The sequence below is a fragment of the Pelophylax lessonae genome (genome assembly GCF_965119305.1).
Source record: "Pelophylax lessonae genome assembly, chromosome: 2".
NCBI lineage: Eukaryota > Metazoa > Chordata > Amphibia > Anura > Ranidae > Pelophylax > Pelophylax lessonae.
The window spans coordinates 54968036-54990926 of record NC_138769.1 but is presented as its reverse complement, the minus strand read 5'-3'; the positions used below and the strand labels follow the sequence as shown (position 1 = coordinate 54990926).

General features: G+C 43.3%; 1 protein-coding gene across 1 annotated transcript in view; it reads left to right on the top strand.

Annotated features, from left to right (window-relative positions):
* Positions 1-22891, top strand: part of CHAF1B (chromatin assembly factor 1 subunit B) — a 56960-nt gene that overhangs the window by 22206 nt on the left and 11863 nt on the right. Inside the window, exons 4-9 of the mRNA XM_082246948.1 lie at positions 8298-8421; positions 11734-11837; positions 15676-15772; positions 17731-17815; positions 19033-19126; positions 19216-19285. Coding sequence (XP_082103074.1) covers positions 8298-8421; positions 11734-11837; positions 15676-15772; positions 17731-17815; positions 19033-19126; positions 19216-19285 — 574 coding nt within the window. The remainder of the gene's footprint in view (positions 1-8297; positions 8422-11733; positions 11838-15675; positions 15773-17730; positions 17816-19032; positions 19127-19215; positions 19286-22891) is intronic.

The window sequence follows — 22891 nt, the reverse complement described above, 5'->3', positions numbered from 1 at the left end:
CCGCAATACCGCGATAGCGGCAATATCGTTGCATCCCTAATTCTGTTGTGCTACTGTACAAAGATGCATCACTAGAGGGGGTCATCAGCAGGAGGAAGGAGGTTTTGATTCCCCTATATAGATCTTAGTGAGACCCAATTTTGAATATTTTGCCCAGTTCTGGAGATCTCACTTACAAAAAGATGTTGATAAAATAGAATGAGTCCAGAGATGGGTAATGGTGAAAGGTTTTATCCCCCAAACCTATTGAGAGTGACTTAAGGAACAGAATATGTGCAGCCTTGAGGAAAGAAGGGAAAGGGAGAACTGATTGAAACCTTTAAATAAATCAAGGGGATGAATAAGGTTCAGGAGGGCAGTTTTTTCAGTAAGAAGCCAGGATCAAGCACACGGGGACATGACCTCCAACTAGCAGGAGGAAAGTTCAATACTAATCTTAGAAAGTATTATTTTACTGAAAGGGTAGTTGATGCTTGGAATAAACGTCCAGCAGAGGTAGTGAGGTAGTCAACAGTAAATGGCTTCAAACATGCTTGAGACAAACCTTGATCTATACTCAAAGTTATAGAAAAACAAAAAAGATACAAAACATGTTTCGGAAAAAGAATGGGCAGACTCTATGGACTGTCTTTTTCTGCCGTCACTTTTCTGTTTCTAAAGAAGATGCTGATAAAAGTAGAAGGGACAGAGGGAAGTGATCAAGAGTTTGCAGCTTCTCCTTCAGTGTCCAGTCAGATTGGGGTGGGGAGGAGACCTAAAAGTGAAACTCCTGCAGAGAAAAGTTAGGTCCCCTCGGGTACCAGACAGGGTGATGCTGTGTGGCAGAACTATGTAAAACTCAGTACAGGCGTGACAGACATGAGCAGAAATACAAATCCTTTGGCAGGTAAAACTGCTATCATATGTTTATTTCATCCATATATTTAGCTGTTTGCATGGAGTTCCGCTTTCACCTGTGCTAAACAAAATTCTGGAGTGTGCTTACTCTGCGCAACAAAAACGTTTCTTTACATCGAATGATCGGAATCAGTTCTGATTAAACGGGGTTTACTTGTGTGGTGCAAGTGAACAGCAACACAGTGGAATCCTGGGAAGTGAGAGGTAGCTCCACCACACCCTGTCACTTGACTATTTAATGTGACGTGTGTTGCAGGCAGATCTCCATGTTTACTATAATAGTGAAAGACTACTCTGCTGTGTAACTTTTCTGGATGTGACATACTGAAAACTGCACCATTCTATGCATAATGTAAAGCCTGAAGCCCTTCACTCCTAATGCTGTGCTGTACATGATGTACACCACACTAATCACATTAAAAAAACATACTTTCTCTTTCATTTATATGGAAGTGATTTTTGCGCTGTCCTGGTAGATATTGAAGGTATATGCCCTTAATGCTGCTTGTACCATTACTGATGACCATACAGTTAAATAGAATAAATAGGGGGGGAGGGTACCACGCTTCAGGGATGGTTAATAAGTATATATCAGTAGATATTCAAACGGTGTATAAACTTGTGTAAAAAAATTAAATCTGTGTCTTGTATATCAAAATCATATAAAATTATTCTAATATTTCATAAATATCTCTATCAATAATAAAGTACTTAAAGTGATGTTATAATCTGATAAAAATTCATAAAAATATCTTGATTAATAATAAAGTGCTTAAAGTAATATATTAATCAAAACATTTTCAAGTGATATAAATCAACAATTTTAATAAAGTGCTTATGGTGATAGTATACTATTCAAAATATAATCAAGTGATATTCGTGGTATATAAAGTGCTCTGTGCTAATTGTTAAAGTGTCCCAATAATATCTCCAATATTAAATCAATCAAATAAAAAAAAATAGATAATCATAAAATCCATATATAATCCATTGTGTTCCAGTGTCCAAATAAAAATATTAAAAGGAACGTCATTCCACGTATAAACCTTGTGAGACAAAGTGATCTTCAGTGCTGAACACCTCTAGGTGTGCTAGCCGCTCACCTTAATGCTATTAGCAATGCGCCTTTAGATCTAGTATTAGATCTGATCTTTTGTCCTCTCTTCTCCTCGGGTTATTGGATCAAGTGTGGGGGGATGTGCTGGTGTATTCCTTCTTTCCAGGATCTGGCTCCGGTGCCTCCTCGTATCTCAAAGTAACAGGGCTGACATTGTGTAGTATTTTCACAAATTTTAATGGTAACAAATAAGTAGCAACTTACAGTTAAAAATGCTGTTATTGGCTTGTAAGCCGTGGGATTTCTCCTCCATGTCCTGTAACGTCACTTCTGGTGCTCGGTCTGCCCTACGTGTTACACCACGCTATCACGGGACTTCTTCAGGGGTACTTTCTCTTTCGTTCATTGAAGGACACAGCCCCAGATATTAACAATTGGGTTATACTGCCCCCTACAGGAGTAGGACACTAGGCAGAAAGTCTGGCTAAGCCTATGCGCAGTCCCAGGGAGCTGTTTGTATCTGTGTGTGTGTGTGTGTGTGTGTGTGTGTGTGTGTGTGTGTGTGTGTGTGTGTTTGTTTGTGTGTGTGAGACCTTAAAGATTGAGGACGCAGCTGCGACAGAGGCGTAGATCCTCTTTGGCACTCACAAGCCATCCAGAGCGGCAAAGGTGTAACCTTTCCCCTCCTCCTCCTATTTTTACAGAATTGTCACTACAGAGTGGGGACGACCAAAGCGTCCCCTTGGGGTGCCTAAGCACTTTGCTAGGCATAACCCCTATAAGGAGTGCCTCCTTTAATCTGGAAGCCGGAGGGTCCACCACTGGGGGAACAGTCAACTTTTTAAGCAGGCAACCATGATTCTGGTTGAAAAGTCCCTGGCCTTTAAGGACCCAGCTGGCAGGAAGCCAGAGGCTGTGGCCCGCAATATGTACACCCTGGCTGGTTGGGCACTGAGGCCGATATTCTCCCTTGCCCTGGTGTCGCAGACTGACTGAGTGGGCTAAGCTTTTATGCTGTGACCTGGTAAAAGAACCGCTCTCCCCTACCTTTGCTGAGCTAGTGTACCAGCTGGTCCAGGGGCTACAAATTATCTGTGATGCCTCTTTGGAAGTGGCTTGGCTCTCTGTTTCGACAGTGGTCCTTCGGTGTGTCATTTGGCTCAAATGCTGGTCTGCGGACCCGACTTCTAAAAAGTCCTTGACTGATCTTCCCTTTTTAAGGAGATACCTGTTTGATGTTACCCTGGATGACCTCATTATTAAATGTCTCACAGGGGGGAAGAGTACCCTTCTTCCACAGGCTACTAAGGGCCAGGTCCCTCGTTATAGACGTGGGCCCTCCTTCTCGGCTCATTAAGTGTTGTTTTTTTTTTTTTTGTCCCTTTAGGTTAGACTGATAAGGGATCGAAACCCTTCAGGGCCTCCTCTGGAGGAACAAAGAGACCTTGGTCTGGCAAGTCAAGAGCCGGCTTCTGCAGACCCGAGGACAAGGCCATTTCAGCTTGAAGGTGTGCCCTCATCTGTATCTGGGGTGGGGGGGACGTCTTCGTTCGTTCCCGAACCCGTGGATTTCAAGTGGGTCCACAAAGTCATACGATCCGGCTACAATCCTCTGAAAAGGTTCTTTCCTTCCAACGTGCGACTGTCCCCAGTCCGCTTATAGGCTCTCTTTGGGGCAGTGCAAGACCTTTTACTTCAAGGGGTGTTTGTCCCGGTTCTGACTTTGGAAAGTTTTCAGGGGTTTTGCTCAAACCTGTTTACAGTCCCCAGAAAGAAGGGCAAGGTGCGTCTATTCCTGGACCTCAAGGTGCTGAACTGCTTGTGCAGGTGCAGAAGTTCAGAATGGAGTCTGTTCACATGGTGGTGGCTTCTCTGCATCAGGGGGATTTTCTTGCCTCCCACCGACATCAAGGACTCTTACACTCACATTCTAATATGTGTCGGTCACCAGTGCTTCTTCAGCTTTGCCGTGGGAGAGGCGCATTATCAGTTTGTGGTGTTACCCTTTGGTTTCGCCTCCGCTCCTCGGGTCTTCATGGAAGTGTTGGCCCCGGTGCTAGCATTGTTACCGTCAGCAGGGAATCACAGTCCTGGGCTACTTGGACAACCACCTTCTGCAAGCAGTGTCTCCTACTGCACTGGTGGAAAACCTGGAGATCTCCATACAGACCTTGGGGAAGTTTGACTGGATTCTGAGTCTTCAGAAGTCTGCCTTGGTTCCTTTCTTCAACGAAACTGGACTATCTGGGTCTTACTCTGGACTCGGCCTTAGCCAGAGTAGTCCTTCCTCTGGACAAAATCCAGAAACTGCAGGCTGCAACTTGCCTCCTGCTGTCCAGCAGATTCCTCCGGACTTGCATGCGAGTGCTGGGCCTGATGGGGTCTTCCATCGAAGCGATCCCATTTGCACGGTTCCATATGAGGTCGCTGCAAGGGAGATTCTGATCAAATGGGAGAAGACGATGCAGTCTCTGGATAACCAAATGCAGCTGAGCTGGGGTGAAAAAGGGTCCCTGATCTGGTGGCTTTGTTCTCCGGCACTCTGGCAGGGCAAATCCTTCCTCCCCTTGTATTGAACGGTGGTCACCATGGATGTCAGCCTGTCAGGGTGGGGAGGCATTCTTGACAGAAATTCTGCTCAGGGGGTCTGAACCCTTGAAGAGTCCACACTACCGATCAATATCCTGGAGCTCCGATCGATCAGACTGTGCCTGGAACATTGGATGGATCATGGCCAAAGATGTCCAGTGCACATTCAATCAAACAATGCCACTGCCGTGGATTATTTCAATCACCAAGGGGGCACAGGAAGCGTCCTGGTGGCTCTGGAGGTAGCCTGCATTCTCAGGTGGTCAGAACGACATTCATTCCAGCCTTTTCCGCTGTACACATTCCCAGGAGTGGAAAACGGATTACCTCAGTCGGCAGGCGTTGGACCAGGGGGAATGGTCTCTTCATCCGGAGGTGTTTCATCAGTTGTGTCTCCCTGAGGTGGATCTGTTGGTGTCTCGGCTAAACAGAGATGCAGAGGTTAGTGGCATGGTCACGGGATCCTCTGGCAAACACCACAGATGCGCTGATGGCCCCGTGGCATCAATATCGTCTGATTTACGCCTTCCCTCCCCTCAGGCTTTTGCCAAGACTTCTACGCAGGATCGAGGCAGAGGGTATTCCATCATCTTAGTGGTCCCGGAATGGCCTCGCCGGCTTGGTACGCCGATCTGGTGTGGCTGGTTGCCGACGTTCCTTGGAAGCTTCCTCTTAGGGAAGATCTGCTGGTCCGAGGGCCAATCTTCAACCCTGCTTTACAGTCGCTGGCTTTGATGGTTTGGCTGTTGAAAGCCAGGTACTAAAGGATAGAGGTTGGTCTGAATTGGTGATTCCAACGCTGTTAAAAGCTAGGAAATGTACTTCTAGGAAGTTTTACCATTGTACGTGGAAGAGGTACATCGTGCGGTCAGAGTCCCTTGGGGTTCATCCTCGCTCTCTGTGGCTCGAATCTTGACCTTTCTTCACGGGGGGGGGGGGGTTGAGCAGAAACTCGCCTTGAATACCATCAAATGCCAGGTGTCGGTTTTGACGGTCTTTTTTCAACGACCCTTGGCCACACACTCCCTGATGCGTACCTTTTTCAGGGTTTTGCGCTTTTGTTCCTTCCCAGTGCTGTCTCTGTTGCCGCCTTGGGATCTCAATTTGGTGCTTTCGGCCCTCCAGAAGTTTTACCGATGATATTCTTTGGGAGATTACTTTGTTTACGCTGTCTCAGTAGGTAGGAATGAAGACATTGTGTTGACTGGCAGCATTATCTTGTTGTTCACCTTGGTGGTTCACAGAGATAGTGTTTTTTCTCCCCTTTCTGTCATTCCTTTCAAAGGTTGTCTCTGATTTCCATTTGAATGAAGGTATTGTGCTGCCTTCCCTGTGTCCCAGGCCAAAACATCCTAAGGAAATTGCCTTGCATGCCTTGGATGTGGTTCGGCAATTAGGGTGTACCTGGCAGCTATTGAGTCTTTTAGGAAGTCAGACTCACTATTTGTGCTTACGGATGGGTCTCAGACAGGGTTGTACGCTTCCTCTGCGTCCATTCCCAGATGGATCACACAGACTGATTCAGGCCTATTCCATCAGGGGTCAGGTTCCTCCTTTCCCTATCGAGGCACACTCTACTTGGGTGCTCAATGCCTCCTGGGCCTTCCAACATCAGGCACCAGTGATGCAGGTTTGTAAGGCGTCCACCGCGTTGACGGCGCACACTTTCACGAAGTTCTAAAAAGTGGATGTTTTGGCATCTGCGGATGCCTCTTTTGGCCGCAAGGTTTTTGCAGGCTGCTGTTTAGAGGACATGGTCCTCTTTGGGGGTGTATTGTTTTTTTCAGGTGGGTTCCAGTTGTTTTGGTTGAGCCCCTGTTGCCTGGTTGGCTACTGTTTTTAGCCTTGGGAATATTTTGCTATTCCCACCCCTCATGTTTAACAATGCTTTGAGGCTTCCTAAAAGTTTTGAATATCAGGAGCTTTGCCTGTCAATGAATGAAAGAGAAAATTGAATTTTTGTCATGATGTAAAATCCATTTCTCTGATATTCATTGACTGACACAGCACCCACCCCTCTGTCGAGTTTTTTTCCTCTGACACTGGTTTTAACAAAAGTACCTTTAGCAGAGAGGAAGTATACCCCCTTAGACTGCCATAGGCGTAGCCAGGCTTTTTTTTCTGCCTAGTTTCTTCTGTAAGGGGCAGTATAACTCAATGGTTAAGAATAATCAGGAGCCGTGTCCGTCAATGAACATCAGAGAAAGGGATTTTATAGTAAGTCAAAAATCTCAGTTTTCTAATGTTATGCAAAGCTTGAGTGGGTCTCCTCCTGCACTCAAGGGCTAAAAGCTTGCTTATGCCTACTTTGCCTAGGGTCCATTTAAAAAAAAAAAAAAAAAAAAAGACATGCCTTTTCTCTCAGCTGCCAATGCTGAAATCTCTCTGACGTTGGAGTTGCAGGCCGGCCCTTAGCTTCCCCGGGTACAGTGCAGAGCTATTGGCCCTGCATTGCACTTGACATCAGACTTCCTGTGCACCATAGAGAGAATGCAGTGAGGCCGGTCACATAGGGTGGAGGAAGTCTGTGGGAGTGAGGGATTAGTTAATTGAAAGTCCTATTTTACTAGTACCATAGACCTAAGCAAGAATTTAACACTTGCAGTGCAGTTGGAGCCTCAGATTTTTTCTTTCCACAGAGTTTAGCTTTAAAGCAAACTTTGCAGTGCAACAAAATAAGTACAGGGATATTGGGGTTGATTACTAAAGGCAAATCCACTGTGCACTACAAGTGCATTTGCTGTAGATCTTAGGGGGACATGCAAGGAAAATTAAACAGAATTTTTGCTTGCACATAATGGGATCAGCAGAGCTTCTCCACATTTCATATCTTCCCCCTCAGATCTACAGCGACTGCACTTCCAAGTGCACTTGTAGTGCACAGTAAATTAGCCTTTAGTAAATCAACCCCAATGTCTCTCAAGTAATATGCAAATTTATTATTTTTTTTTTGCTTTAAAATAAAACCTGTTCTACTTACCTGTTCTGTGCAGTAATATTACACAAAACTGTTCTTGCCGCATCTTCTGCAGTCCCCTGCACTCTCTGTTCCGTCTTAGTGCCCCTATAGCAGGCTTTGCGCTTAAGAAGCACCCGTGCGGTCGGCTTTCCTGAGCCATAAAAACACACAGTGCCAGTAAGCCACACCCCTGCTACCCTCCTCAGGAGAGAATTTCTGTCCTAATGCTAGCCATACACATAGCAGTTTGATAGCGGTTTTAGCCTCGTTGTACCATCTTTCAATTGCAGTGAATGGTTGAAATGCCATTTTGCCATTTTCAAATGGCAAAATTTGCCATTGAACACTGATGGCAACGTCCGACAAACAAAACTATTGATGGTTTGTTGTTTTGGTCATTTTTACTATCAAAAGCTGGTTGTAAATGATTGTAGTAGAAATGACTGGAAAGTTGCTGTGTGTATCCCAAGCATTTTATTTCCAGACATGCCTGACTAGATTACAGAGCACCCAAAGGTTCCTCAATTGAGCTGTGTGGTTTTGTTACAGAATTATATGGGTGCGTATTACACTGTCTGGCAGTGTACGATTGACCGTGGAGACCTTGTTGCCCATAAAAGCCAGTTACATGCTACTGTCCTCCCATACTGCACTAGAAAAGAGAAGTGGGTTAATTATTTGCAACAAAAATGTTTTCCTTTAACACTTTGGTACGTTGGGGTCACAATGTTGAGGGGTACCCGGAGATTTGAAATGTGTCTACAGGAAAACTCAAATGATCTTTCTGCACTCTAGATGCTGTAATATTATTATGGAAATTGAGTGAAAGCAAGGATGCAAGCATGGAAATAACCCCATTCAATGAAGACGATGAGGCAGAATTGAGCAAGGAGAACTGGACTGTCTACAAACACCTGAGGTATCTGCTCCAATGTTTTTAGCATTGATCTTTTTAAATGAAGTCTCCTTGATTGTATAGTGACATGTTAACGCTGGAGGAAAGCTGAAGATAGTAGTGTTGGGTAAGGACTAGGGCTGAAACAAGTAATCGATTATGGAAATAGTTGTCAACTATTTTCGTAATCGATTAATCGGTCAGCTGATTAGTTGTCCTGCATACAGAATGCATTATTTGTTTACATATCAGAAAATACAGTGCAACCCACATTCAGCTCAGTACACCGTCCATACATGTATGTAGATGGCAGAGAACTTGTGAATGTGTGAGGAGCAATGCCTCATGGGAAATGTAGCCCTGGACAAGAGAAGGAACCAAGTGATTCTAAAGGCAGAGGTTTTTTTTTTTTTTTTTTTTTTTTTTTTTTTACCTTCCTATAAGGACACTATGTACAGTACTATACTTTGCTGCTTCCTATAGGGGCACTTTAAAGGCGGGAGGGGCCAGAAGTGCCATGGGGGGTCGGGGGGGGGCAGAGGACAGAAGAGGAGAATCAGTGCTGCTCTGTGCAAAATCATTACACAGAGAGGTAAATATGACAAGATTGTAAGCGTTGGATTTTTTCTTTAACAACAATCACTTTAAGGGCTCTGTGCTGGGAAGAGCATCTGAACCCAGAAAAGGTGGAGGCCGATAGACTAGAGGTGATATACGGCATTACAATTACATTTAAAGTAAAAGTTTACTAGTATTGTGCATTATATTTAAAATTATTATATCCATGAAAAAAAAAGTCCCAGCTTTTAGTACTACTTTAATATAAAATCGTTATTTCCCCCCCCCCCCCCCCTTCATATAGCTTCATGTCTGACTCCCAGTTAAAATATCCTGCATATCTGACTTCTGGGCATATTTTTTTATATACATACACATGATACAAGATATAATACTTTCACTGTTTCACAGTTGAAATTATAATTATATTACAGTAGCGATATCTGCTGTTTTCTTACTTATAAAGGGCTATTTTTTATTTTTTTTTTAACCCCATCATGACAGGTGATAAAAAAAAAGCATGCTGTTGCTATTAAATGTCTTCTGCTGCCCATACATTTATTGGATTTTTGGACAAAAATATTTGCATCTATGTTTGTACAAATATTATTTGTATATTCGTTGAATGGACGAGTTTTGTTTTGAAAATTCCACTTGCTTTTAACATTAAATTTTAAAATGAATATAACTTCTGAGCAAAAACCACATACACTATTTGAAGATTTGTTTGATCGAGAAATTTTCCATTCTGCTCCTTCAAATTTTCCTGTCACTGTGGTTGACAACGAACACCGAATGGACCCCACTAATGGTTAGAAAATCGGATGAATGTTTTAAAAATTTTCTAAAAAAATGTAGTTTTGTCAATGGCCAGCATAAGTGACAGCAGGCGCAGGGAGCTTGTATCAAGCTACCTGCCTATTAATAAGGGAGTCTATCATGAATATTGTATACCAATCCGGTCTGAAAATTTGCAAAACAGTGTTTTAGGTCTTTTAAAAATATTGATCTCTGAGTCTGATATGTACCACATTTTTAAACCTCTAATAATTCATATATCTGTCTCAGAGTGCATTAAATATCCAACTATATAGCTGGATATTTATATTTACCACTGCATATAGATATTCAAGAATAGTAACTAAATTATACACCACTTTTTTTTTTTTTTGAGGTTTTTTTCCGATTAGTCGATTAATCGAAACAATCGGCCAACTAATCGATTATGAAAATAATCGTTAGTTGCAGCCCTAGTGATGACCACCTATAGATATAGACACTGATCAATGTAACCAATCATGAAAAGTTCACATGTGCTGCTCCTAATCCAGTCAGTTTCTCTTGATCAACACAGTTTGTATTTCATAGTAGTTTTTGTTTGCATAAACCCAGATTTACCAAATTGTATGTACCAAGAAATTATGGTCCGATCAAATCTGTGAACGTCTGCTTTTAACCACTTCTCGACCAGTAGGATTTGCCCCTTTAATGACCAGGCCATTTTTTTGCGATTCGGCACTGCGTTACTTTAACTGACAACTGCGCTGCAGCGCTGTACCCAAATAAAATTGACGTCCTTTTTTTTTTTTTCCCCCACAAACAGAGCTTTCTTTTGGTGGTATTTGATCACCTCTGCGTTTTTTTGATAATGCGCTATAAATCAAAAAAGAGCGACAATTTTGGAAAAAAAGCAGTATTTTTCACTTTCATGCTTTATAACATTCCCAGTAAAAAAAATTAAAAATCTAATTTTGCTTTCATAATTTTTGCCCAATTTCTGTTTTGCCACATTTTTGGTTAAAAAAAAAAAAAAATCCCAAAAAGTGTATTTTGATTGGTTTGCGCAAGAGTTATCGCGTCTACAATCTAGGGGAAAGATTTGTCATTTTTTTTATTTTTTTTTTTTTACTAGTAATGGCGGCGATCTGCGATTTTTAGCAGGACTGCGACATTGCAGACAGATCGGGCCCCTAACTGACATTTTTGACACTTTTGGGGGGACCAGTGACATTACTACAGTACTCAGTGCTAAAATTATGCACTGCTACTGTAATAATGACACTGGTAGGGAAGGGGTTAACACCAGGGGCGATCAAAGGGATAAATGTGTCCCTAGGGGGTGATTCTGTGTGGGGGCCAGACTTGGTGGGTGGAAACAGGGCTCCTGTGTTCAGAAATAACAGGAACACAGGAGCCCTGTTTCAATCAGTGACAGATGAGCAGTCAGCCATGCTTACAACGGCACACCGCCTTCTGTCAGTCCCTAGAGAGTGGGCGTGCCTGAGACCCGCTCCCGCGAGCTGACGTACAGGTACGGCGGTTTGCGCAGGAGAGCCAGCCTGCCGCAGTATATCTGCGACGTCTGGTATTTAACTGGTTGATTATGGCATTGTGGAACCATGGTGGACACTTAATTACCATGCAGCCAGCTTCCTGGAAATCTGCCTCATTTGCATTCTGTACCTAAATTTAAGGGGAAAAAAAGTGCTGGAATTGAGCGTTGTATAAATTTTGCTTTCTGTACTATTTTCTTCCTGTAGTGTGCAGTTTTAAAGCTCCAGCGTTAGACAAAATCCTGCACATCTTTGACCCACTTATTTGGGGCAGATTGCTATGTATGGAAATGCAGTGTATCCTTTTAGAATGTTAGGAGTTTAGGAAACATGGAAATGGTACAACGTAATGACATCACCTGCCCTCTACAAAACAAAGTTCCCTTTTGAATCTCCTCATGTTGGTTTATCATTTGCATGTTAATCTACTTTTACCTTTTAACAGGGGTCATCTAGAGGATGTGTATGACATCTCCTGGACACAAGACAGCAACTTCATGGTCTCTGCATCTGTGGACAACTCAGCTATCATGTGGGATGCTGTTAAAGGTGTGATGGCTATATAGATTATTGGGTATTCTCAATGTAAATCTAAAAATTCGCCTTTTTCAATTGGTTACTCTGTGCTATAGCAGCGTATCTCAAAGTGGCCATTCTAGCCATTGAAGGAATCAATCCTGTTAAGACCCCTTAACTAGCTGAGCTAATTAGGGGATGGTGGTGTAAAGCCATCAGTCTCCAAAAATGCATATAGAAGACATTGAAACTTATGGACCAGAAGTGTTGGGAAACTGCTTTCTTTTTATCTTCAGTGTTGATGATTTGAATAGTTTGTAGATGGGTCTATGAGCAGACCCAAAGAGGAGCTGCAGATGTTTGTGTGTTTATTAAGGTCAGCAATTATAAAAAGTGTAGCTGCTAACTTTTAACCACTTCTGGACCAGAAGGATTTGCCCCCTTAATGACCAGGCCATTTTTTGTGATTCAGCACTGCGTTAATTTAACTGACAATTGCGCAGTTGTGCTACGCTGTACCTAAATAAAATTGATGTCCTTTTTTCCCCACAAATAGAGCTTTCTTTTGGTGGTATTTGATCACCCGTGCAATTTTTTTCTTTTTTTTTTTTGCGCTATAAACAAAACAAAAAAAAATGTAAAAATCAAAATTCGTCATCCTTTTTAGGATGAATTTTGTATTCTGCTACATATTTTTAGTAAAAAAAAAAAATCGCAATAAGCGTATTTTGGTTGGTTTACGCAAAAGTTATCGCGTTTACAAACTAGGGGAAAGATTCATGTCATTTTTATGTAATTTATTTATTTTTTTTAACTATTAATGGCGGCGATCTGAGATTTTTAACGGGACTGACGCTGCGGCGGACAGATCGGACCCCCTAACTGACATTTTTGACACTTGGGGCGACCAGTGACATAGTAATCAGTGCTAAAAATATGCACTGTTACTGTAATAATTACATTGGCAGGGAAGGGGTTAACCTAGTGGGTGATTAAAGGGGTAAATATGAGCCCAGGGGAGTGTTTACTAACTGTGGGGGGTAGGGGCTTGTGAAATGACCATAGAGCTCTGTGATCCTATGTAGAAGGATCACAGGCGGTCTGTGATTTTGGAGAGAACAACGGTCGGCTGTGTTTTAAAATCGGTCCTGCCGGTCCCATGCATTGGCCTCCCCGCTGCCTCGCCCCCAGGACCACTCCTGTGAGCCGATGTACCCCTATGTCGGTCTGCACAGCCGAGCCAGCCTGCCGCAGTTTTACTGCGGCAATCGGTTAATAAACACACACTCACCTGTCCCAGGATCAAGCGATGTGGCTACCCAAACCATCTCTCCTCTCCCTGGCGCCGGCATTACAAATGTGGGAACCTGGGTGTGACAGCTTGCGGCTTCATAGCCAGGTGCGCACTGTGCCGCCTCAATGGTTGGCCAATCTTCTGGGACCTGTGACATGTCCCATAAGAATGCAGGGAGGGGGAGAAGAGAACGAGGTACTCTTTTGGAGCACCGCTTTAATCTTCCCAAATCCATGCTGTGTAACATATTCTCTCTGTTGGGGGGGGGGGGGGGGGGTGTGTATGTTTTTTTCTGATTTTCTTTTGTCATCAGATTCAAGTTTCCAAAGTAGGTTGAAAGATAATTCATGGTTGTAAAATATTAATCAGACCATTTTCTTCTTCCCCCACCTCACCCCACTTTCTATATCCTTTTGCGTTGTTTCTCCTGCTTTACCAGAGGAACAGGAGGGAGTGGGGTGGCCTGGAATACTACAGCCATGTCTGTCTTGAGTTTCACTTTAATGGCTCAGGTCTTCAGTTTTTCATCCAAACCGCTAAATGCATAGTTTAAATAGTTATACTTTAGGTGTATATATAGTTGTAATTGATAGTATTTGTGTGTTTGTCAGCTATTCTTGTGCTACACACCTCTGCTAGTGAGTACGGTCAGTGCGGTTACCTAAGCCAGCTTTGAGTCTTAGTCAGCTTATTGCTCAGAGGTGAATGTTAATTTTATGAAGGATGGAGGTGGAGAGGTTGCATAGGAGCCAAGTTGTTTATTCAGGAGCTGCATTTATCATTTTTTTGGCTTTGCAGTGAGAAAATGTGTGCAAGATTTGCTGTGTGGATTTAGGGTGTTTTCACACTAGCACTTTTGGTGCGGCCCCGGGTTCGATTGAAGTCAGAATTCGGTTCTTTTTGATGATGTGAACGCTGTCTTTGAACTCGGGTGCGCACCTGCGAACTGTACCTGAGTCCACTTAAAAAGGGTGGTCTGGGGTACGGTTCATGTGAACTCCAGTACGGTTCGCTTCTGATGAGAACGCAATCGTACCAAAGCAAGCAATTATATCCATTTTGGCACCTTCTCGTTTACAGCGGTTGCCAAGCAACATGAGTACGTGCCGGCTGCAGCTTGATTACACAAGTGTACCGCGGTTCGGATACAAAAATCAAATGTGAACACAGTCCATCGGGGGCAGGGGGAGGGGGGAGCAATCGAACTCGGGTTTGGACCAGGCAATCGCACCAAGTGTGAAAACACCCTTAAAAATCATTGGGCAGGTTACACAGTAAACCTATATGTATTTCACCTGTGTCTTAAAGTGGAACTACATTGCATCTGCGCACCACAAACGCTATTTAATAAATTTTTAATATTAAAATCAAACTCCTTCATCCATCCATGTCTCTATGCCAGCTTTTTTCAACCAGGGTGCCTTGGCAAAATTCCTAAGGCTTGGTTCACAGCGAATGCATTTTTCAGTTTTGCAGAAACACACTACAGTCCATTTAACATGATTTCCTATGAGTCAAGTTCACATCTGTGCATTTTCAACCAGTGCGTTTTTTGAAAAGGGTCAAGGACTTTTTTACCCGCAGCAGGTTGCTTTTTGGTTTCATAGACTTCAATGGAAACGCTTCCAAAATGCACTGCTTGCTGGTTCCTCCTGCAGGACAACAGATATCTCCCAAAAAAGCAACACTCATTAAAAATGTGTATTAAAAAAAAAAAAAAAAACCTAAAGGTTTTAATTGCCCATTGTATACAAGTCAGTGGAAGTATCAAGTCTGCCTTTTAGTTAATCAAAGCCGCAGGTTTTAATTGTACCCCTTTACAACCATCGGCGCCTTAACAACCCTTGACATCATCAGTTAAGAGGGACGTCAGGCGTCTGCACAGCATCCTTGTTTTGACCCTCCCCTTGGCTTCTAACGTTCGGTGTTTTTAGGCCCCTTTCACACAGGCGGACCGTTCAGATCCGCCTGTCCGTTTTTTTGGCGGATCTGAACGGTCCCCCCATGCATTCCTATGGGGCATCGGATGTCAGCGGAGACATGTCCGCTGACATCCGATCCGTCAAATCTGGATGGATGGAAACCCTATTTTCCATCCGTCCAGCGGATCGGATTGGATGGGATCGGGTGAGAACGGACTGACGGTCCGTTGACATCCGTTTTCCCCCATAGAGATGCATGGGGAACTGTCAGCTGTGTCTCCGCACACAGCGCGGAGACACAGCTGTCCTCCTGCTGCTCAGCGGGGGATCGGCGGCTCGATCCCCTGCTGAGAAAAACGGACTCCGTCCAGCGGACGGAGTGTGTGAAAGAGCCCTTAGTGTGTGGATGTTGCTGCATTTTGTAAAACTATTAGTTTAGTTTGTTACATGTTATAATGTGGTGCCTCAAGATTGTCCATATATTTAAAGTGTGCCTTGACTAAAAAAAGTTGAGAAACACTGTCTATTTACTAATGCTAGCTGCTTAAGGATTAAAAATGAATCAATGTTGATTGAGAAAGTCAATAGCTGTGTTTGTAAGCTGAATATTGTTAAGCTATATATATATTTTTTTTTTTTCATTTTTTTTTTACAGGTCAAAAATTGTTTATATTTAATGAACACAAGAGTTATGTGCAGGGAGTGACCTGGGATCCCCTGGGCCAATACATAGCAACACTCAGCTGTGATCGGTAAGCGTTCTGGCTAGCAGTTTGACTCCATTTCATGACTAGGCCATTTTTTTTGCTATGTGGTGCTGCGCTACTTGGACCATTGCGTGGTCATGCAACGCTGTACCCAAACAGAATTTGTACCTTTCTTTTTTTTTTTTCCACACAAATAGATCTTTCTTTTGGTGGTATTTGATAATTTCTGGGTTTTTTTTATTATATAGAAGAAAAATGACTGACAATTTGGGGGAAAAATATATTTTTTGCTTTCTGCTATAAAACCTATGAAATGAACAAAAAATTAAATTTTGGCCAACATGTATTCTGCTAAATGTCTTTGGGTTTTAAAAAAAATAAAAAAAATAAAATGTATGTGTGTGAATGTGTGTGTGTGTGTGTGTATATGTGTATATATATGTGTATATATATATGTGTGTGTGTGTGTATATATATATCACAGTAAAACCTTGGTTTGAGAGTAATTTGATTTGAGAGCGCTTTGCAAGACAAGCAATTTTTTTAAATAAATTTTGACTTGATATACAAGCGATGTCTTGATATACAAGTATTGCATCATGTCACAACCGAGTATTAAATGGAGGCATCGCTAAGTGTAGCAATATGGTTACATTTAATGAAGGTACAATATTTAGCAACTCACATGGTTGATGTTTAAAACAGGTACATCTGGGGTAAAGCTGTCCACATAGACCATCCTCCACACTGCCATCCATGTCATCCCTTCCACACTTTGCTCCACGGGTGCTTCAAGCCTCGCTTTCAGATCGCTTTACTGCAGGGAAGTCTTCTCGGTCACGATTGCAGACTGACAGCGGTGAGAGCCGGCTGAGCGGAAGATGGTCTATGACTGTGCACAGCTTTACCCTGGATGAGTGCATACTTAGATCTGCCTCTTTATCATCAACCATGTGAGTTGCTAAATGTTGTAACTTTATAAAATGTAACCATATTGCTACACTTGGGGGTGCCTCTCTTCTCTTCTATACTCTGTAGCTCCTGCTGGATTTTGCTTCTAATCCCCTTGTGGAGGCTGCCCTTTGTGAATGGACACTTTATGGTTATCACATTGCTATAATCTTTGTATATAGACTATAAACTGAAGGACTTGTGGAACGAATCATCTGAGTTTCCATTATTTCTTATGGGGAAATTCGCTTTGATATAAGAGTGCTTTGGATTACAAGCATGTTTCCAGAACCAATTATGCTCGCAATCCAAGGTTTTACTGTGTGTGTGTGTATATATATATATATATATATATATATATATATATATATATATATATATATATATATATATATATATATATATGTATATGTATGTATGTATGTGTGTATGTATGGATATAGAGATATATATATATAGATAGATAGATAGATAGATAGATAGATATAGATAGATATAGATAGAGATAGATAGATAGATAGATATAGATAGATATAGATAGATAGATATAGATAGATATAGATAGATAGATAGATATAGATAGATAGATAGATATAGATAGATATAGATAGATAGATAGATAGATATAGATAGATATAGATAGATATAGATATATATATAGATATATATTATCTTGGCAAAGGAGAAGTGCTCACTAACACAGATTTGTGAACAATATTTGATAGAAATAGACCTTTTGTGTACATAGAAAAAGTCTTAGATCTGTATGTGTGTGTGTGTGTGTGTATATGTATATGTGTGTGTGTGTGTGTGTGTGTATATATATATATGTGTATATGTGTATGTATATATATAGTATGTGATTCTGCATAGAGCGGCTGCCCTGTAGCAGTAAAGCTACAATAGGCTGGTCACTAACTGGATATACATTGCTTTGGGGATTCCTTATAATTTTCCATGGGTATTACTGAGATACATCAAATAGTGCATCAGGACAATATAATTTTAGCGGTTACTGTGAGTATCACCTAACAGTTCTTCTCTGCCTGTAGTATTTTGAGAGTGTACAGAACAGAGTCAAAGAGAGTGGCCTTCAATGTAAGCAAGATGCCATCTAACAGTGCAACTGATGGAGAGGTATGTGGACATGGGGTGCCATAATTCTTTTCTGAGATAAGTGCACATTATTTTTTGTTGTTTTTTAAATACATAACGCGTAAGGCTCCGTTCACATGTGAGCGTATGGATCGCGGGCAGAACCGCCGCGGTTCCGCCCGCGATCCGGAGATTTATTGCAAATCGCGGGACGCCTAGCGTTGCCCGTTGATTTGCAATAGCCCCCCAAACGCCGAGCGATGTTGCCGCGATTTCCGCCTGCCGAATTGCGGCAACATCGCGCAAACAAAATTGCGGTACGCAATACGCTCCAAAGAAGCTCTTGTACTTCTTTGGAGCGTATTGCGTACCGCGATTTTGTTTGCGCGATGTTGCCGCGATTCGGCAGGCGGAAATCGCGGCAGCATCGCTCGGCGTTTGGGGGGCTATTGCAAATCAACGGGCAACGCTAGGCGTCCCGCGATTTGCAATAAATCTCCGGATCGCGGGCGGAACCGCGGCGGTTCTGCCCGCGATCCATACGCTCACATGTGAACGGAGCCTAAAACAAATTAAAAATAGTAAATAAAAATTGCTTGTAAATGAAGAGTCCTAATACTTATCAGCCTGCTTTCTTGCAAAGCTACACCCACCAAGTTTCTTAAGCTTCAAACACTTGAGGGTGTTGGACATCTTCTTTTCCCCGCTGAACATTCTGTTCTCATCTGCCAAGCGCTAAGCCATTACTGTGTCCCTCCAGACCTGTAGTGATGTGGCTGAGCATGTGCAGTAGGAGATGCAGGTATTGCACACACTGTGGGATGCGGAGATTCCTCAGTTGATGTAGCTCTGCAAGAAGAATGGCATCACTGAAGGGATTGGTAAGTGTTATGACAACCTATACAGGCTGCTTTTTTTTTTTTGTGTGTGTGAGCAATGCCCTACTCTTTTTTTTTTTTCCACCCATTCTTCCCCCTCAGAAATGTTTACTGTGTTTTTAATTTACACCGATGATGTATTATATGGTCTACATCAGGGATATGCAAACTGTGGTCCTCCAGATATTGCAGAACTAAATGTCCCATGAGGCATAGCAAGACTGACAGCCACAAGCATGACACCCAGAGGTAGAGACATGATGGGACTTGTAGTTTTGGAACAGCTGGAGGCTCACAGTTTGCATATCCCTGCTCTATATTGTATGTTTAGATGGGGAAAAAAAAAAAACTGCCGTATGTTTTGATTTGTTTTCATGACAGAATAAAACTTATCGAATGTTCCATGATGACAGCATGAAGTCCTTCTTTAGAAGGCTGACATTTACACCTGATGGCTCTCTCCTCCTCGCTCCAGGTTTGGTTCCTAATATGTAGTAAATGTTTTATGTACGCCTGCATGTACAAGTAATCCAAGATGTCATGATTTCTTCTCTGCTTTTTTAGCTGGCTGTGTTGAGGTTGGGGAATCGGTTGTCAACACAACCTATGTCTTCTCCAGGAATAATCTAAAGAGGTGTGTATTCCTTACTGTCTCGATTTGTTTCTGTCTGATAGAACTTCTATTTCTCATTCACTGAGGGACACAGGAAGAAGTCCTTTTAGCCTTGGGGTGCACTGGCAAAAAAAACTGTCAGCCAGCCAGGACCATACATGCTTCAGCTACTTCTAATGTCCTAAGAACATCTTTTCCTCAGCTCTGCTTTGTGGTAAAGGACTAACTTTTCATTGTTTTCTATTTTTCTTAAGTCAAGACTTCCCTATACATATTTGCTGCAGCTTTGTCTCTCCAATCTGCAGCTATACTGCAGTACCACATCAGGACCCTGCTTGAATGGATGATGTGGGTAAAGTATGAAAGTGGGGTACTTTCCAGACTCCATAATGGTAAACGTTAGCTAAGGGGCACTTTCCCCTGGCATTGCCTTAGCACTTGCCATGTCACTAAGGACTTGGTTAGTAGACTGCTTGGGTCAAGAATTTGAGCAAGCACAGCTTACTGGATGCCTTAACTTCCTGCTTTTGCTGTGTGTTAACCCTGTGGGACTTCAGTAATTACTGTGGGACTGGGAGCTGACATCATCTGCTTGGTGGAGTGTTGTGTGCATGCGCTGCATGCTCTTACCCGCATTATATCGTCAAGCATGCATGTCACTGCTGTTTCTGTTTTTGAAAAGAGCTTTGTGAAACTTTGTTCCTTTTTGCTGCAGTCTTGCATTCACCTCTGGCCATCTGACCTTCACTTACTACCAACTGCCTGAGGTTTGCCTTCTATACTGAGCCTATACCCTTGCTTTACTGCCACATGCCTGATTCTAGGAAATAGAGGGGACAGTCCTGTTGTACGGGGGGCCCCCAGGTCACTCTCTTAACCGCTCCAGGGCAGCTTGTAGCACACCTACGGACATTACCAATGTCTGAAGCCTAGAGTCAAGTTGCCCGCTAATCCTTAGCTCCTTCGGCTTTAGCTGCATCCTTTGTCCTTTTTGCTGAGGTTTTACTATGGTCATGCAAAACTTTATGGCCCATATCGCCCAGTTATATGCCAATTCTGAGGCCACAAGTAGTCTCTTGCAGACTCTAGATGTGATTTGCCCAAGGCCCTAGTTGCTTCTGGGCCATTGGCTAAAGAGGGTCTGTCTGATTCTGAGTTGCTTCAGTCCTTGACTAATGAGCTTGCCCCCTGAGGAGTCACTATTACTCCCAAGTGAAGAGCCTGTTTCGGGTCTCTTTGCTCACTACTCTGAAATTAGAGAACCAGCCTGTTTGCATACAGCACTGCTAGATGTGTCTTGAATACTATAAAATGCATAAGGCTGAAAAGACTTTCTCTTTGAACCTGATTTTTAAAATATTTCCTTATGGAATGGAAGCATTTTGATGAGCTGTTTTACTCAACCCCCCCAAGTGCTTATTAGCCTCGTGTGACTTTAGTGAGGATTTTGTGCAGAAGCGATCTGTTCCCATTGTAGTTCTGGCCGTTTCCTACTTCAAAGTAATTCTAAAGGTTAACAACTTTTTAATAAAAGATAAACCTGTTATACTTGCCTGCTCCGTGCAATGGTTTTGTACAGAGCAGCCCCAATCCTCTTCTTTTTGGGTCCCCCCATGGTGATCCCCCTGCCCAGTGCCCCCAATAGCAAGCCTCTTGCTATGGGGGCATTCCAGCAGTACAAAAAAGGGGCAACCACCCCAATCTATAACTGGCCTTTTCAGAAAGGTGCACATGGAATGTCAATGCACATCACAAACAAACAAGATTGGCCCTGTCTAACAGTTTACGTTAAAAACCTAACAAACGTGTCCCTGTGCTTTTAAGAAAGGGACAGGCTTCCTCCTACCCTTAATCTATAATTTCTTGTATATATATGCTCCTACTGTGGAGGCTCTGGAAATTTTAGAGTTAGGACTGCAGTATACACCGTTTAAAGAAAGTGGTTGTTGGGCGCTTCTGACCAAAACAAGAGGAGGAGGGAGTCCACCGCTGTAAGAGGGGCTCAGGGGATGTCTCCAAATTCTTGATATGAACTGTCTGGGATGGCTGGGTACAAGGCAGCACTGGCAGGAATAACTCAGAAAAATCCGCTGGCAGAAGTGAGAAGAGAAACAGGCGCCACTGTAATGAGCCAAAAGTATTTATTGCACAAAATTACATAGTGACTTACACTGTAGTAAGCTCCAGTCCATGTAGCAGCATCCCCAGCCGCACGATCCGGCCGTCCACCGGCCCGGAAGTGACGTCACAGGAAGCTGGTCCGAGGAACTGGTTACACCGGAAGCCGCAGTGGAACGCAGGCTACCGGAAATGACGCAACGCGTTTCGGAGCATGCGCACTCGGCTCCTTCCTCAAGCCTAAGAGGCCGCCACCTGAAGTCAGGTTTAAGTACGGCAGCCTGCAATCAGTTGGAACAGATGATACAAGGGTTACAGTTTATCTGCGACGCTGCGCTAGACGCCACTCCATTATTGGGGCGAGCATCAGTCTCAGCAGTGGTTCTCAGGCGTACACTGTGGCTAAAATGTTGGTCGGCAGACCAAGGTTCCAAGAAGGCTTTGGCTAATCTCCCTTTTCAGGGTGAGCGCCTATTTGGGGCCAACTTAGATGAGATCATCAAGGATCTCACTGGAGGCAAGAGCACTTTCTTGCCACAAAGTACTAAGGGTAAAGGACCTCGTCAGAGACGGGGGCCTTCCTTTTCCGCCCATAAGAAGTTTTTTCGCCCCACGGGCGAAAAAGCAAAGCCCTCCAAAACTCCTTCGGGAGGTTTTAAGGGGCGCTGGTCGGGCAAGCAAAAGCCCGGCCCTTCCAGACCTGAAGATAAGACTACTAAAGCCTGAAGGTGCGCCCCCACCCATAGCGGGGGTGGGGGGACGTCTTCGCCGGTTTCCGGATCCATGGCTTTCCAGGATCCCGGACAAGTGGGTTTGCGAGGTCATAAGGTCAGGTTACAAGATCGAGTTTCGATCTCTCCCACCGGTGCGATTCTTCCCTTCCAATATCCGACTTTCTCCGGATCGCTTAGAAGCTCTGCGGGGAGCGGTCACGGATTTACTACAAGGAGTGGTAGTCCACGTTCCTTGGACAGAGCGTTTTCAGGGGTTTTATTCAAACCTGTTTACAATACCCAGGAAAGAGGGCAAGGTGCGTCCAATTCTGGACTTAAGAGCACTCAACTTTTTTGTCAAGACACAAAAATTCAGGATGGAGTCCATTCGCACAGTGACAGCCTCCCTGCATCAGGGGGATTTTTTGGCGTCCATAGACATCAAAGATGCCTATCTTCACATTCCCATTTACGCAGGACATCAACGTTTCCTGCGTTTTTCCGTAGAAGAGAATCATTATCAGTTTGCGGCGTTACCCTTCGGTCTCGCATCGGCTCCTCGGGTCTTCACAAAGGTGTTGGCCCCAATGTTGGCGCTATTACGTCAACGAGGCATATCGATTCTAGGTTACCTAGACGATCTTCTACTCCGTGCAGAGTCTCCACAGACCTTGTTACAAGACCTGGAGATCACCATGATCTCTTTGCAAGAGTTCGGGTGGCTAGTGAACCTGCAGAAGTCATCTCTGGTTCCCACCAGGAGGCTCGAATATCTGGGTCTAATTCTAGACACGTC